General features: G+C 50.8%; 8 protein-coding genes across 8 annotated transcripts; 5 read left to right on the top strand and 3 right to left on the bottom strand.

Annotated features, from left to right (window-relative positions):
• Positions 1–616: 616 nt before the first annotated feature.
• Z517_01915 (uncharacterized protein) lies at positions 617–985 on the top strand (the record flags this gene model as incomplete). The annotated part of the gene is made up of 1 exon (XM_013434871.1): positions 617–985. The coding sequence occupies one exon, from the start codon at positions 617–619 to the stop codon at positions 983–985; it is 369 nt and encodes a 122-aa protein (XP_013290325.1).
• Positions 986–1,580: 595 nt separating this feature from the next.
• On the top strand, positions 1,581–2,978 carry Z517_01914 (uncharacterized protein; the record flags this gene model as incomplete). The annotated part of the gene is made up of 1 exon (XM_013434870.1): positions 1,581–2,978. One exon carries the CDS (start codon positions 1,581–1,583, stop codon positions 2,976–2,978), a length of 1,398 nt encoding a protein of 465 aa, XP_013290324.1.
• A 788-nt stretch (positions 2,979–3,766) lies between these two features.
• Positions 3,767–5,042, top strand: Z517_01913 (uncharacterized protein; the record flags this gene model as incomplete). The annotated part of the gene is made up of 6 exons (XM_013434869.1): positions 3,767–3,996; positions 4,049–4,138; positions 4,219–4,319; positions 4,396–4,500; positions 4,570–4,745; positions 4,881–5,042. The coding sequence occupies 6 exons, from the start codon at positions 3,767–3,769 to the stop codon at positions 5,040–5,042; spliced, it is 864 nt and encodes a 287-aa protein (XP_013290323.1).
• Positions 5,043–6,019: 977 nt separating this feature from the next.
• On the top strand, positions 6,020–7,637 carry Z517_01912 (uncharacterized protein; the record flags this gene model as incomplete). The annotated part of the gene is made up of 2 exons (XM_013434868.1): positions 6,020–6,069; positions 6,164–7,637. The coding sequence occupies 2 exons, from the start codon at positions 6,020–6,022 to the stop codon at positions 7,635–7,637; spliced, it is 1,524 nt and encodes a 507-aa protein (XP_013290322.1).
• A 248-nt stretch (positions 7,638–7,885) lies between these two features.
• On the bottom strand, positions 7,886–9,346 carry Z517_01911 (DNA repair protein rad18; the record flags this gene model as incomplete). The annotated part of the gene is made up of 1 exon (XM_013434867.1): positions 7,886–9,346. One exon carries the CDS (start codon positions 9,344–9,346, stop codon positions 7,886–7,888), a length of 1,461 nt encoding a protein of 486 aa, XP_013290321.1.
• Positions 9,347–10,389: 1,043 nt separating this feature from the next.
• On the bottom strand, positions 10,390–12,675 carry Z517_01910 (uncharacterized protein; the record flags this gene model as incomplete). Its single annotated transcript, XM_013434866.1, has 1 exon — positions 10,390–12,675. One exon carries the CDS (start codon positions 12,673–12,675, stop codon positions 10,390–10,392), a length of 2,286 nt encoding a protein of 761 aa, XP_013290320.1.
• A 427-nt stretch (positions 12,676–13,102) lies between these two features.
• On the bottom strand, positions 13,103–14,913 carry Z517_01909 (uncharacterized protein; the record flags this gene model as incomplete). The annotated part of the gene is made up of 4 exons (XM_013434865.1): positions 13,103–13,622; positions 13,668–14,106; positions 14,318–14,442; positions 14,498–14,913. The coding sequence occupies 4 exons, from the start codon at positions 14,911–14,913 to the stop codon at positions 13,103–13,105; spliced, it is 1,500 nt and encodes a 499-aa protein (XP_013290319.1).
• A 682-nt stretch (positions 14,914–15,595) lies between these two features.
• On the top strand, positions 15,596–16,669 carry Z517_01908 (uncharacterized protein; the record flags this gene model as incomplete). The annotated part of the gene is made up of 1 exon (XM_013434864.1): positions 15,596–16,669. The coding sequence occupies one exon, from the start codon at positions 15,596–15,598 to the stop codon at positions 16,667–16,669; it is 1,074 nt and encodes a 357-aa protein (XP_013290318.1).
• Between the last annotated feature and the right edge of the window lie 40 nt (positions 16,670–16,709).

Here is a 16,709-nt window from a genome sequence, read left to right as displayed (position 1 = left end):
TTGTTTGAAACTCACTGATACCTATATTGTTGACGTGAGTGTCTGATGATAATGTAGATTTGTGAAAGACTGCGTTACAAATATGGCGATCTCACATGATATGGAATTTTGATTAAATCTTGTGGAGCACTACTAGCATGGTACTGGGACACGCATTCTGCTTTTACCATCCTTAAGCTATGGATTTTCCAATTTCCATCAGAAAGTGGCTAGAAAGAGTGACGTTCGCATTATCTTGCCCGGAACAGCACCTGCCGTCAGAGCCGCCCGCCGTTGTCTTCTGCTGGCCAGCGCTTCCATTAGATGATAGACTAGCAGCACTACTCATAATGTAAGGCCGAGTCTGCCCTGTTGTCTCCTATACAGGTCACCAGGATTGACCGTTCTGGCCATCATCACAAGGCAAGATCGCCCCGACATCAGTGAAAGATGCTTGACAAAATCCTCCACCGCAGAAGCTTGAAACCTGGGGTGAGTAGGTCATTTCAGATTCATCGCAGAAGCTGAGCAAATCGAACGTCTCGAGAACAAGAAGCTAAATTGATCTCAGATACATGGACCGGCAGAGGAGGTTGCACAAATCGCCGATTCATATACAGCGCCTCAGAATATCACAATGGATCGCAGCGATGAAAGCCCAGCTTCAGTTGTAGATCAAGGACAGAACTCGACGAATGCGCATCAACCGGAGCCAAAAGCATTGCCCAAAAACCGTCAGACGCAGGACTACGGCGCGAACAAGTCGGTGCATCACAACTCTTTGCTGCACCCTAAAGGCATCCACCGTAAACGCTCATTGAGTGACGGTGCACATCAACCTGAAAGCGGGCTCGAAGGAGGAGTGAAGCAAAACACTGAGTCCCAGCCATCCTCGAAACCTGATTTACGGAAGCTTACTCCACCACTTGGAAAGGCTAAGAGGGAATACGTGGTAGCTACGCCTGGTGGAAACACCCAAGGAACTCCGTGGCCAGAAAGTGAATGAAGACGATATGAAGGCGCATGGAGCTGATCCATCAAAACCGAAGAATGACAATGCTGTTCAGGCGGACAACCCAGTTATTGAGCACGGCTTACATCTCTGTCTCTGAACCAACGATAGTGGGAAGTCATTGTACCAACTATCCTCCCCTGAACCATCGTGTTAATACTCTTGTGCACATGTCGCCCTGTGTGACGTGAACATTGCATGCTTGGTGTTCTCCCATCTGGGCATAGCCTAAAGTCCGCGGGAGAAGCCAGACTTTTGTTCCGTACGGGCCGGGCGGCACAGGCTAGGTGAAAGGGGAGTTAGCTCTTTCATAAATGTGGGGAAGCGGGGAGTAAGGTCACTTGTTCGTGCGAGCTCCATTTGGACCATGGCTGGCAACCACTGTGTCTTTCGCCATAATAGGGTGTCACCTGAACAGACTATGTCCGATCATTGCTTCACGTATATTGATACAGTACCCTCAAATTGCGCAGTGATATATGAAGCTACTATAAGGTATGGGAAACTTATTGATGATCTGCTCAGGACAGTGCAGACATATCGAAAAACGCTGGACTACTAAGAGTTGTTGACTCATTGTAACTCTCCCATGGCTCTTTCCATCAAACTTTCCTATGATGAAGAGAAGCCATTGACACCTGGATCCATGGTTCTGGGCGTAGTCAAGCTCACTACCTACGAAGAACGAATCATTGAATCCCTGAATATCGACTTCAAAGGCCGAACTAAAGTCTTTCTCAATCAATACTATAGCGACATGGTCGTCTCCAGAACAGACTATACATCGGAGAGCTACCTCTTCAGCCGGCATATGAGTCTACACAGTGGTGAAAGCATTGAGGATAAAGGGACCTACTCATGGCCCTTTGCTTTTCGGATTCCACTGTTTGCGGCACCTCGAGCTGTGGCACCGGGGACGACAGACTCGTTCTATCCAATGCGCCCCTGGAAGGGTGATCTTGCACGGGTTGCCCACCCTCTGCCTCCTAGTATGAAGCAAAGCGGCAAGTTTATTTGCTCTATACAATATGTCCTCGAAGCGACACTCGTGTACCGACCTCCAGCTGCCAACCACCTCAAAAGGAAGGGGGCTACACTGCAAGCATCTCGATCGATATCCGTTCAGAGCCTGGATATGACTTGCCGCACACGGCCTGGGGACGACTGGCCGTATAGTGTTCATCGTCACACGATGTGCTGTGCCCCTGGGCGTTATCCATCTCAGTCTATCTACCGCCTGATCCCGATTCTTCCCAGAACAAGTGCACATTCGGCATCCGAAGCGAAGCTTTTCTTTTCTGTCTGGTTGCCAAAGAAAGTGGAAATCAAAGAACAGCAAGCGCTCTTCGTCCCAATTTCCTGCACGATGGGCCACTCTACAGTAGGTCAGGAGCTATCGCCATTGACAGACGAACAATGTCCGAACGCTGTTGTGTGCTCTTTCAAGCTTGCACTAGTGCGACATACACAGGTACGAGCCGGGTCCCATACCAGCTCATCTTCCCAGCGCGTTTTCATTCGAAGAGGATCGGTTACAGTGCCTGTCTCCCACGGTGAGCCATCTGCGACTCAAACAACCACTAGCACTCCGACCTCATCGGCCAACCTCTGCGACGCCACCGATATGTCCCTTCCTCCCGATCTACTGACTGCAGATTTTTCAACCTACAATATTGCTCGCTTTCACAGCCTCGAGATTTCCTTTCGCATGAAATACAGAAAGAAGAAGCACAAGTTCACTTTACGCGACGTTCCTCTCCGGGTCGTTGCTCAGTCTGAAAGAGAGCTTGAAAGACGATTGAGCGAAGGCATAGAGGAAGATGATGAGTACGGGTGCTACCTGAGCGGGATTCAGTGGCAAGATTATCGTGCAAATACAAGTGGTACTGGAGATCCTACGAGAGAGTTTCTACAAGCTATCATCGCAGAACCAGGTGGCGATGGCGATTGCGTTTCGGAAATTCCACCGCCTGGTTACACTGCTTGACAGACAGTGTGTCTCAATGGAACAGCTGCCCCCTTTCCACCGAAGACGGCTCGTAGTCTTGGCGGCTCTGTGAATGGACCTGATCCTAGGATCACCGATTGCAATATTACTCAATGCCTTGATCGTGGGCTCCTTCAAAAAGATTCGGCAGTTAACTCGTTTGCCATGAGGTAGCTACTCGTCCTCACGTTTGTCCCGATCCATTCGTCATCTTGATCACAGTTGGTCCTGGATGTATGGTAGATTCCAGAATAGAAAGAAGTATGACGCGGCGGTAGTGCGTACGTAGAAATGTCAAAGACCACCTCTATCTCCTGATATTCTACCTCATCTTTTGTGCTGTCGGAAGAATGGGTTCAGCCAATATGGACAAGTTCACGAAGTTTCCGGGGTCTCGACTAGATACGGTTAAGGCTAACAGGGGTCTGTATTTCCAGAGGTGGGTGTCACGGTTGGGACGGGAAAGGTCGAACAAGTCCCGGAGGCGACATCCGTTGGTGCTGCTAGTCTGGAGAAAAGGGCAGGCTTTTGGCTTTCTCCACTGACTGACTGATCCAGAGACCGGTGGTTGATCATTGACCCAAGACTTTAGGGACGACCGAAAACAGACAGGCCACTCCTTTTCAACTAGAGGGATGGAGAGGGTCGAGTCAACCCGGCAGCAAATATATAGATGGCTCTAGACTTCTTGCAGCACGCTTTTGAAATGGTACCTCTCAACCTTCTTTGCAGCTCGCGCAGTCCTTTTGAACGACGTGGCAATACTTCAGTATCATTACTCGAACAACATGGCGACAGATGAGCAAGGGTTTACTGACGCTGCCACCAACAACAACCAAAACGGAGACACATTACCGGAAGGGAGTAAAGCGACTGACATGCAAAATGAGTATTTGACTCGTTATCAGACAGCTTCGAGCGTGGTTATTCCCAGAGACGTCTTCGAGTCAATGTACCTCTCTCCATATACGCAGAGACTCGGACATCTACGCAGCACGTTTGGAAACCCAACGCCTATGTCAGTTATACATGAAGCAATCGGCTTTGTATCCACTAACGAATAATCAAAGGCCATTGATGGGTTTCTTGATCGCGTCTATGCCGTTAGGATGTAATCTGATGGGCTGGCGAGGTTCCGGTGGCGATGGAGCAGCCATAATGTAAGTATGAATATGGTTTATTTACGATCACTTGCCCTCCCCCCATTCCTCACTTATGCTGACCACGACTTTGTCGGTAGAGGACTCTTTTTCTTCTTTGGTGGAATGCTCCAAATCCTTGGATGTATCTTGGAATGGATCATCGGCAATACCTTTCCATTCGTTGTCTTTGCTTGCTACGGTAGGTAACTACTACCGCTGGATGGCTATTTCAAGAGGTCTTGTTCCAGAACAAGACTAACGGCCTGGGCTTACAGGTGCGTTTTGGCTGGCGATGGGAGTAACGCTCCAGCCCGCGTTCAACGCACAAGCCTATTACGCCTCACAGCCCGGAGGAACTGCACAGTTTTACTCGAGTTTCTGTGAGTATGCTCATCTTTCCCACCGTAAGACACGTATAAACTTACTAACGACATTGTCTATGTCCCAAGCGTTCTTCTGGATGGTGATGGCCCTCGTCACCTTCTTCTTCCTCATCGGCTCTCTCCGGACTAATGTCGTATTCGTCCTGGTCTTCCTCTTCATCGACCTTGCTTTCATCATGTTGATGGCCACATACTGGTCCGCCGCTGAAGGTAAAACGGCGATTTCTGGAAAGTGTCAAAAGGTAAGTCAGTCCACTTTTTCGAATTTTGTCACATCAGTTCAATCACAAGCTTTTTTGCTATTAGTGAACCCTGCCTTTTCTCCCTGGTCGATATATTGTTCGTCTTAAGAAGAAAATTCTAACAGATGCGACAAGGCTGCCGGAGCCTTTATATTTGTCTTCTGTGTATTCGGATGGTATCTATTTTTCACAATGATTCTCATGGCTGTAGACTTTCCACTCCGGCTGCCAACAGGAGATTTGAGTACCATATTCAAGGGTGCGTCGGAAAGAAAGAAGCCGGAGCCCAATGCGTGAGCCAAGTCTACTGGGAAACAAGAAAGTTTTGAGGGTTGTTGTCAAGATCCCTGATGAGAAAGTAGGTAGATTAGGTCCTGGGCATTTCATAATCGGCAACAGTATCAGCATGGAATTTTTTTTATTGAAAGAGATGTCTTACACAGGAGTATTGAGAGACTATAATAACCTGGGTAGTCCGACTGTAGTAGCTCCGTTTAAAACATCAACATCGTGAACTGCGTCGCTACTGTGGGGCATTCGACAGGCTCGATGAAGCATATTGAGGTGTACTCATACTTGAGTCAAATCTCTACCTCGCGAGGCTGGTCCACGGATAAGGCCAGACCCTCATTTCCACTGTTTGGTGAACCAGTATCTAGTAAACCTTCTAAGCTGGCGTTCCAATATCGTGTCAGAAGCGGAAAGTCGCTTCTCCGTCGCACTCTAAACTTCCATTCCCACGAATCCCGTACACCTATATGGATAGCCCAGGCGTGAAAAGTGAAGAATCGCCTATATAGCTTACTTCTTTGAAACCACCCTTCCCTGAACTCGGGGTGTTGATTGGTCCAAGCCACGGGAAAAGTCGTCATGGATACAGACAACATCATCAGTCCAGCTGGATGGTAGAAGTCGGCACACGACATCCATCACGCTTACTACACCCGAGAAAGCGCATTTCACAGACTTCGCACTGCCCGAAGCATTTCTATCAACCCTGAGCTCTTCGAGAGGATCGATCCGTCTTCTGCAAATCGTGTCTCAAACAACCTGAGGTCGGCTATAGGAAACTTAACCCTAATGGTGGGGTGGACGGATACTTTTGCTAGGGCGGTGTACCTCGTACTAACGAACATTCTCTCTTGGTCGTCAATACTTGCCATCTGTTTTCACGACTTTTCAACGGTCCCCTTAGACTTAGTTTTCCAAGTCCCCTCTGAGAGAGGGGTCCTCTTCGTCCTCATTGTCCTCGACAGGAGAACAATGTTACCGCCATGTCTCCTCTCCTCGACTGGCTAGTCGAGCATGAGCCTTCGTTTCGCAAGTCCGCCTCTCCCTCCGCCACATCTCTGACCAGCGAATGGGGCATTTGCCGCACATGGACATCCTGCTGACCCGGGCCTTTGCATCTGTAACAGAACACGTCTCCCCTCGCTCTACTCGGACCTCAACCTCCAACGCACCTCCAACCCCGAAGGCCACACCGCCAATGTCACCGCCTGGTCGTCTGCCCTGACGCGCGCCGCACTCGCGGGACAAATCCCCCACGGTCAACACCATTTGATTCTGCAGACGAGCGACGAACTTCTCAATGCGCTGGCGAGTCCTACGTATGGGAGGCCCAGCGGGCTCGGAAGTGTGGTGGACGAATGTGTACGGCAGGGGAAGATGATTGATCTACAAGACTTTCTCGGCTCAGAGAAGAGCATATACTCCAGAGGTTGGATCCCGAGTCCGTGGGCCATTCTGCGCTGGGGCTTACAAAAGGCTGGAATGTCGTGGAGCAGTGGGAGCTTTGACGTGAGCGGCGGCAGGTTAAAGGCTGGAAACCTCGCGTTGGTTCCAGCGTTAGAAGAGGTCTGGAAGAGATTGTCTGCTGCAAGGGAAAAAGACACAAAAGCACAGACTCTGACTGATAGAGTCATGACACGGGAAACATTCCTGAAAGACGTCAACGATGTGCTCAACCAGGCCGGTGAGATGACAGGGTCGCTGTCGAGTCAAGACCTGGAAGTGTTGCTCCGCTACCTCTCCCGTGACAAACAAGTTCTGGCGTATGACAGCAGCACCGTCAAATTCAAACCGCCGTCATCTTCAGCCATACCTGAGCCGATCACCCAAGAAGATCGGTCAATCGCATCTCTGAAATCTCTTATCGAAGACCTCCACCAAAAGTCCGCGACCCTGTCCGCTCGCATCACGGTGCTACAAGATCAAGCCTCGACTGCCGTGAAAACCGGTAACAAGGCCAGCGCCCTATCGGCCCTTCGCTCGAAGAAACTCGCCGAACGGGCGCTCCAGCAGCGTCTCGACACCTTACATCAGCTGGAAGAGATCTACACCAAGATCGGATCCGCCGTGGACCAAGTCGAGATCCTCGCTGTGATGGAATCGTCCGCATCGGTGCTGAAGACGCTCAACAAGCGCATCGGAGGGGTCGAGCGCGTAGAGGACGTCCTGGAAAGCTTGAGAGAGGAAGTCGGCAAAGTTGACGAAGTTTCCACGGTCCTAGCAGAGCCGGTGGATTCGAAGGCCGTCCTCGACGAGGACGAAGTGGATGAGGAATTTGAAGCGATGGAGAGAGAGGAGCGCGAGAAGACGAAGAAGATCGAGGAAGAAAAGACCAGGCAGAAGTTACGGGAGCTTGATGCCTTCGGGCAGCTGCGCAAAGAGCGGGAAAGGGAGAGTCAAAAAGAAAGGGAAAGGCAAAAGCAAGAGCAAGGCGATGACCTCGAAATCAAGCAACAAGACCAAGCCCAAGACAAAGAGTCGGAAGAGGCCCTGTTATCGTCGAGCATCGAGAGAATGCAGAGACTAGAACTCGATGAGCGGACAGGGGACGACACACAAAGAGACGCGCATCCAGAGAAGATCGCCCAAGAAGCATCCTAGTTTTGCTGAAGAGGATAATTACCATATAAAACCCGGAAGAGTGGATTGAGCTATGGAGTTTCAGGGGAGCCAATTCCTTCAAGGAGGTCTCAAAACGTGGTGCTGTTCACTCATAAATAGTCATCGTGGCGCTGTGGCGTTGTCATATCATCGAGTCTCGACGTTGATTCGCATTACTCATGTTTCGAGTTGATGTAGATTCTTTCTATTTGGAGTAGAATGAAGAGTGTCATTGCGATATATTACCCTCACACAAAGTACCTCCCAGGAGGTCTCTCTGGGGTCTGGAGGTCCAGCCGTGGTTCTACTGCGGTCTCAAATGAAGTGGGTGATGGGATCGCTATCGCAGTCTTCTGTGTTAGACCGTTGGTGGGAGCCTGTGGAATTCCGGCTCGCATTCGCTCTTGTACATCGACTGCACTTTCGGGAACTGATATTGCCCCAGCTCCATTTGGACCCCCGGAACGTGTTGGGCGAGCTTCAGAAAGGTCCTTGGCGGCCGAGTGGTCTGTTAGTTGTTGTGGAACGGGATCTAACGTTGGGTTTTCTGCCGCAGATGATTTCTGTTCCTCTGGCACTTTGGGTTTCCTTGCCCTAGCCTGACGTATCAGATCGTCAAAATTGCTTTTCTGACTCTTCACATGGTGCTCTCTGTCAAAATCCTTTGCCATGAATCCGGTGGTTGATGACCTGTCCAGCTGCCGTCCTAACGTATCCTCCCAGATCTTCAACTCACGGAGCAATTCCCTTTTCGTGACTGGGTTACTGGAATCGCAGTTGGCGTTCCACAGATTCACCCATTCGGTGTGGCGTCTACGCATGAGGTCTTTGGAGCCGTGATCCGGAATTCCCAGATCACGCAACTTTCTCCGTAACGCGTTGTCGGCAAGGAGGGAGTAGTTGATGAATGGCAGCCGCTCCTGTTGTTTGGAGGGTTTCCTCAGGGTGTAAGCGATTGTGCCAGGTGTCGCGATATATCGGGAATTAGGAGGCGGAGCAGGAGAAGACGCGGATCCGCCATCGTCGACCGGAGTGTGACTGTCGCCTTGTATGCATTTATCCAGATGCGAATTTATGATTGTTTCCTTCATGCGCCGGTGGCAACAGGGACACTGGACAAGGCCATCCTGAGGCTCCGGATCGCCGTTCCCATTGAGGAAGTGGGGGCTCTTGTGGCTGTCTGGATCTTCGTATACACTTCCTTCTTCTTCGCTGTCTTCTATGATTTCCGGAGTGGACGCGAGGCTCTGTTGGCTGGCGGGATCTGAGGCATTCTTCCTACTTTGGCTTCGAGTACTCCGTCGTTCAATGCCGTTGCTGGTCGGTTCCGGTGCGACTTTTCGTCTCTTCTTTGGTCTTTCAGACTCGAGATCATCTTTTCGTTCTCTTTCCGCAGCCAATGTCACAGTCGCAAGGGTAAGGAGCCCTTTGCGCGACGCAGTGAAATGGGCGACCAATTCTTCCACGGCCCAATTTCTCCGCAGCTTGATTTCCTGATCCTCCTCTCGACACGCCGGACATCTTCCTTCCTGAGATAGACATCTTCGTATACAAAGGCTGCAGAACGTATGGGAACAACTAGTCATCACAGGAGTTGTGAAGTAGTCCTTGCATACTTGGCATCGCAGCGAGGCGTCGATCGGAGCGAGGGCGGCCAGAGGGGTTTGCAACCAGTCTGTGCTGTCCGTGAAGTCATCGCGGTCTGCCATCACAGGCCCTCAAGAATTCGGTATCGGCTGAGATGTTGCAGTCGCCTGAGTGTTAAACCGAACCTCAGATCACAGTGTGCATCAGCCCAGCGATGGGCTTTGACGACAATAGACTGGAAAGTACCGAGCACTTCCTGGTGCTTGTACAGATGTTCCGGGTTGATGTGAATGGATGGCGCGGGTCGCAGTCGCAGGCTTAGCGTGTTTTTTCCTCTCACTCTTTCGTCACGCGTAAAATGGCAGTTGGAGTCGCGTGACGCGTAGCAGAAATGGAGATTTTGTTAAGTTTATTAAAAATTAATCAATATGTTATTCCATACCTGATCAAATATCTCTGCCATCATCTATTCTAACACTCACTCAGAGAATCTTAGCCCCCTTCTTCTTAGAATAAGTAGCTATCAGACAATTGCCTGTGTTGAACACTCTTTAGAGGACGAGCGGAACCTGGATGGAGAGTCCCTACAGCACGGCCACATCGGGATCCTGTCCCTACCGTCAAATCTGCCATGGAAGAAAATTATCAACAGTGCCCGCTCCAATGCCAAGATATTGAAATCCGTCTGTGTGCAGCAGCAGCAGCAGCATCTCGAGGCTAAATTCTGATGGCAGAAGGTACGATCCCACTGCGCAGAACTAACTCTTCCAAAGGAGGTGAAGATCGGATTTGACATTTCAACAAACCCCTCTAAGTAAGGCAATCGTTGGCCTGATGCGTAGGGCTCTCGGATCTGAACATCAGCACATATTAGGACTAGAGAGAGAGGCCAACCGGGAGTGTGTCTGTTTAGATCAGCGTCGGAGGTTGTACAGGGTCAGCGACATCCGCAACATCCATTCTGAGGCTAACGCATAGAAGTGGAGAATTTCTCGAGCTGTTGCTGTTCGTTCCTTCGAAGCCTTTGAATCATGTTTTGCTCCCTTATTGTATGATTTTGGCAGGTTGTTTTTCGCGCTCAGTACCCGGATGATCGAATCAGATTGCGCTGGCCTGGATTTCTATGCTTGGTTGGACCTCTAGCTGGACGGTGCATTCATTGTCTTCATTCAAAATCGTCATCGCGCCGGAATGTGTCGCCCCTACTCAGCCGCGCCGGACTCAACGGCGTAACGGGTTCAAGGGGACTGGCTCCTGTTCCCAGGCCCCCTCCTGGAGTAACTTTTCGGTGGCCTTTGCTGTCGACCTTTTCCAGGGCATTCATTTCTTCCACCGTTTCATCTTCCACGTCGGCTTGAGCGTCCACCGGACCCTCCAGCTCGATCTGTCTCGTCGCTCCACTAAAGCCCCTTCTCCTTGCTTCTCCCAGCTTCATCCTCACAGCCAGTCGCAATTGATCTAGGTATTCGGCAAGCTCATGAAACTGCTTGTATGATTCAGTGTTCTTCGTCTCACCATATAACTCTTGCGCTTCATCAAGTCGCTCAGCGGCGATCTCGGCTCGGCCGAGTTTCATCCATTCATCAGCAGCCATGATACTCCATAGTGCAGCTTTTCGCTTACGCATACCCCAACTTGTGTTGCCGATGCCGATGCGGTCTGCAAAAGAAGATGCAACCCGCTCACTGACCAAGACATGTCCGATACTACCAACCAGGCCCAGTTCGAGGCTGCGGATTGCCCACTTCGCCGCGAGCTCGCCAGCTGCTCGACCTCGGACTTTCAACAGCTCGACGCCCAGCAAGATAGAGCGCAACGCAAGTGCTGGCTCAGTGCACCGGGTCAAATATGAATAGCTTGCAGTCTCGAGCATGTTGTCGAAGGTTTCGATTTTGAACTTGGAACTGCCGCTGCTCGTGAGCGGGTTCAAGAGAGTAGCGACGCAGCACATTTCGTTCGCTCCGGCCAAGTGTTCCCACGCTTTATCGTTGGAGTAGTCTCCTCGAAGCAGCTCATAGGTTGATCCCGCCAGTTTGTAATCTCTCAACATGAATGCGTAGTCAGCAAGCTTCCGCAAGAGACTTTCAGGAGCATCATAGCGATATATCCCTTGCAGACTGTCGTAATTGCCGCTTGACCCTACATTGGTGGTTGATGACGAGCTTCGAGAAGAACTTCCAATTGCGGTCCATCTCTTAGAGAGTGACATGAACCGCCCGGAAATACCGCGGCGACGCGAGGCAATTTGATCGTTCCACAGAGCAATCCTTTGCTCCATATGGTAGATTATTGATTGTGCAATGAGCTCACGGACAAATGCGCGCAACGCCGTCGCATCTGACGAAAAGATATAGGGAGATGTTGAGGTATCGAGATCGATCAGATCGGCCGTGTCGTGTAAGACGGAGAGTTGTTCAGTAGGAGATAGCCACTCGCTGGCAGGAAGTTCTTCCGTGTCGTCGTCGGTCTGGGTGCATGGCGCGGATCTCAGCCTGAGAAGGTGGCAGTGGAGGCCGAAATGGCGCTTCATCTGATCAAACAGCGCAGACGACTTGCTGAAATCATCTCGGTCCTCGTCGTGAACAAGCACATAATATCTTAGATATTCCGGATTGGCATAAACAGGTAAGGCTCGCGAACCCGACGCGGTTTGCTGATAGAGATTGCGCAGGGTCTCGATGGGTTGTTTGGTGGCAGAACTGATAGCAATTACCGCACCAACTGGATGGCGGAAGGATTCATGCGAGCTCATAGTTTGAGACGCCAGAAGTCGTGCCAGAAACAGCCGGTAAAAGGGAGAGGTCTCGCCTCGTCCCAGGCTATCTTCGGTCTGGTCAAAGCCATCGCCCACAAAATGTTCCATCAATTCTTCTAACTTGTCTGTGGAGTTCGACGCAGACTGCGCGGACGTGCCATCTTGAACTAGTTGGCCAAGGTCTGCAAAGTGCACACCAAAATCCTCCCATGCCCGGCTGGCTCCTGTGCTGTCTCGCACCACCACCTTGCCGTTGATCTTGTCGCCGAACGGGCGCACCAGCTCGACGAAGCCATTTCTCAGTCCTTTGCGAGCGGCGAGTTCGTCCACCTCGGGCGATGCGTAGATTGCAACAGTGGGAGAAAACGCCCGGACAATTAGAGACCGTGTGTCATCATATGTTTCTGAGGGGTTTCCGAGGGGGCTGTTCGCTCGTGATCTGCCAAACTTCGATAGTGACAGCGACAACCTCCCATTGGGGGAGCTAGAGCGAGATAGAACGCTAGAAAAGGTGCTGGTGCGGGAACCTAGGGCGGGAGGGCTCGATGTGCGGACAGGGAGACTGTTAGTGGATGTCTCGGGTGATTCGTTTCTCGCGGGCGGTCTTGTCTTGCTAACCTCGAGTATCGGGATCGTGGGAGAGGACAGAATGTCAGGCGTCTGAAGAGGATCTCCATCACTCGGCGAAGAGGTCATGGACAATGATGGAAGAGGAATTGGACAATGGTGTCGTCTTGCGCGATGTCATGGAGTATGTGTTTGGGACCGGTCCTTTGACTAGGGGTTATCAGCATACCAAGGGGCAGTCACAGGTAGGAACTCAAGAAGCATCTCTTTTCCAGTCATTCATCAAGAATCGCATCACATCACTATCTGCAGGACGTTGCACAATAGGGATTGTGTAGGATCCAGTCGCAGCCTCGGGCCAAAATTGATCCGCCGTATCACGTGAACGGTGAATCACTAAATGACTAGATGCAATTCAGATTCGATACACATACATCTGTCGAATGTTGTAAGGGTGGAAGGACAGAGCCTCTTTATTATTTAGTCTTGTTTGAACATTCTTTCATAATATTCGTTGCTTGAATGTCTATCTAGGGGAGACAAGGTATGTCCCGGATCAATGGAGGCCCATCAACTTCTTACTGTTTTCGTAGACAATATAGCTAATGCTGACTGCTGGCGCAACCTTCAACAAATTCGGTGTCACGCCTTTGAACAATCCTTTCACTCCTTCTCCTTGAACCGTTCTGATCGTGACATCGACAATGCCTTTGTAGGTAGGAGGGTGCAGCACTGTGCCTTGAGCCTGTAACCTCGTTCTTAATAGATTGATCGGGTACACAGCGGTCGCGCTGATCGCTCCTGATGTTGCTCCAATGACGCCTGTGAGAAGGTTGCTCATTTCCACATCCTCCTCGTGGCAGCGATATTTCTTGGCTTTCCGTGCTAGGACAAAATGTTTGCAATTTTCAAAGATGAATAGGTCGATAGCGCTGTAGGGGAACATGCCAGCGAGACCCATCCCTAATCCCCGATAATAGGGCATGAGTCTGCCCTGTCTCCACATCTTTCGTGCGGTTTGGGCGATCAACGCGTTTCCGTGCAAGCCACCTTCGACCGTCTCGCATTGCATGCGGCTATCGCCAATTAGTACACGGCGGCAAATCCAAGTCGTTACTTACAATTTCAGAGTATCGAGAGGATAAACAACGCATTGGGCGACTGCACCACCAATACCACCAGCTAGGAACTGCGAAGTCGGGTAGAGGTGCTTTGGATCTGAACCCTCAAACTCGGCAAACATCTTCTTCGCGGCCTCGTATGCACCAAACTTGATGGCAGACTCCGGCATGACCTTGACGACATTGAGACCGTTCCCAGCAAACAGACTTCGCATTCCGCCAGCCCGCCACAGATCCTTGCACGCGTCGACCAACGGCCGGGCAAAGTTCTTGACCACCTCAAGAGGTGCCCCTTTTTTGGCCGCTTCTACCGCCGCCGGTTTGGGATTCGTTTGAGCGATCAGATAGACTTTGAGTCGGTCTAGCGGTGCTGTTACTGTCCGCGAGATCATGCCTGCTAAGCCACCTGCTATGAAATAGCCTAGTGGGATGAGGATTTCTGTCAGCATCGTCAATTAGGTTAGAGACGATGAACAGAAATCGTTTGCTGAACATCAAAATCCCAAAAGGGGCAGGGCCTGGGTCAGGGTGTGCCTGGCACTCGGCTGCTCAAAAGCCTTAAAAGGCAGTGTGAAGCAAGGCAAGGTAAAATCGATGTTCAGTTGCCACTGGAATGTAGGTGCCGAGCGAAGGGGTGAAGTAGCCCTTACCAAATCCTTGAAGGGTGTCATTGATGTGAACATCACCTTCTTGGTTAACATTTGCTGTCGCCGAATAATATGATATCAAAGATCCAAGAGTGGGTGCACTCGCAGGTAAAAAGAGAAGAAAATTCCTGTACGCCATGTCAGATATTGTCGGATCAAGAGTGTCTGAGGGCATATCCAGACCTCCATTCTTCAAAGGATATTTGCCCGTCATGGTTGACGTCCACCTCGTCAAAAAATTGATCCAGCTTCGCGTTACTTATTGTCAAACCTGCCCTACTAAATGCGGCACGAAGCTCTGCCTTATCCAGCGCGCCGCTGTTATCTTTGTCTATACTTTCAAAAAGTTGCCAGAGCTCACGCTCAGCTTGTTCCACAAACACTCTGAACTCGTTATATTGTATGCGTCCATCCCCAGAGGTATCGACGGCTTTGAGAACATCGTGGAGGAGGTCATCGGCGTTTTTAAGAGGATGGTCGATTTTGCGCAAGCCTTTCTTGAGAGCTGGAAGGTCGAGCTGACCCTCGTTCCGAGTATCGAGGTTGCGCCATAAGTCTTGAATCCGCTCATCGCGGCGTTCGTGTGACTCTCCGTTCATGCTACATCCGTTGGTGGGAATGATAAGAAGGGACTATCTGTGGGGGAGCATGATTGTGTGCTTCTCTTCACCAAGCAAAGCTTCGGAGGTGACTGATTGAAAGGTTGGCGAGGCGTGAGGATTGTCTTGGGGACAATTAGATGAAGGGTCAGTAGTGGCCCAGCCGACTGTGAAAGGAGAGGATCGGAGAGAGACGAAGAATCCGAAGCTCTGTTTGCCGCAAAACAAGCTGGGCAGTTGGTGATGGATTGATTGCTGAGGTGTGGTGGGTGTGCTTTGGAAGGGTGACGTGCTGTGGGGGCGTTAGTTAACTGGTGGTTAGCTTATATCAGCGCCACTGACGAGGATCTTTTAAGCCTAAAGCACCCAAGAGCACCTCAAACCCCGAAACTCCCCCCTTTTTGACGCCCCCCTGCTCGGCCTCACTAGCCCGCAGCGTCAAAGGCGTGGACAAAGGTTACTGGTCAGCCTCGCGCAGCCTTGCCGAGCCCTCTCCCAACTTCAACTGCTGTTGTTTAATGTTCTTTTCAAGCTCTATCCTTCTGTCAATGTTTGTCATCTATCAATTTAGTGAAGAGTGGTGGTGCCATGAGGAAGCTTCGTAGCCTTGTGTTTCGAAAGGACATGCCGGGCCGATTCTTGAGGAAATTCGTGACGATTATCAACACTATCTTCTAGCAGGATGGCGGCCAACTACTGGGTCTCGACACAGCGCAAATTCTGGACATTCACACCGGAAAAGCTGCTCGAGAGCCGCGACGAGCTGGACAGACAAAATTCCAAAGTTCTTGAACAGTGGCCCTATCCGGATAGAAGACTCATGCTCATCTTCCTGAGAGACAGAATCTTACAGCTAGGCAAAAGGCTGCAATTCCGCCAACAATGCGTTGCCACTGCCATGGTCTACATGCAGCGCTATTTCCTCTCGACACCGATGCAAAACGTCAACCTCTACCTGCTTGTTGCGACAGCTTTCTATCTTGCCTCCAAAACCGAGGAATCGCCCCATCACATCCGCCTTGTCGCGGCCGAAGCACGCCAAGCATGGCCCGAATTCGTGCCGGGGGATGTCTCGAGGCTCGGGGAGATGGAGTTCTGCCTCATCTCAGAGATGCGCTCCGAATTAATTGTCTGGCATCCCTATCGCTCCTTGATCGCCCTAAAGGAGAATCAAGAGCTCAAGTTGACGAACGACGAACTTGGCTTGGCTTGGTCCATCATCAATGACAGCTACATGACCGACTTGCCACTGACCTGTCCTCCTCACCTTGTTGCCATTATTGCAATGTTTCTTGCCGTGGTCTTCTTACCCTCTGCTAAGGCCGCCGGCACACTCCGTCCTTTGCCTCACGAAACCCTATCAAACCCGGATGCCGGTCACTTTTCATCGCTTGGAGTCGGCGGGCGCCAGAGCCTGTCTACTCCTATCAATAGCGTGCTGAGCAATCTGCAAATGTCGAATCTCATGGCCACTCAAAGCAACGCCCACCTCAATGGGAAAGCATCATTTCTCAATCAAACCGAAACGGCCTCGCAGCAGCCAGGAGACAGAGAGAAGGTGATAAACCTGAGCAAGGATAATGAGAAGATGCAGAATACCATCAAATTCCTGGTCGAGTCCGGCATCAACATTGAACAGATGATTGAGGGCACCCAGGAATTGATCAGCCTGTACGATATCTGGGAGCAGTACAACGAAAAATCAGTCAAAGACGCCGTAGCTCGATGTATGAAGACGCGTGGGTTGGACAGCTAGTTGCAATGTCAATTCACCCATTCCTCCTCTCTGGCACCGT

This window comes from Fonsecaea pedrosoi (genome assembly GCF_000835455.1).
Source record: "Fonsecaea pedrosoi CBS 271.37 unplaced genomic scaffold supercont1.1, whole genome shotgun sequence".
NCBI classification, from domain to species: domain Eukaryota; kingdom Fungi; phylum Ascomycota; class Eurotiomycetes; order Chaetothyriales; family Herpotrichiellaceae; genus Fonsecaea; species Fonsecaea pedrosoi.
This window is presented reverse-complemented; position numbering and strand designations above follow the sequence as displayed.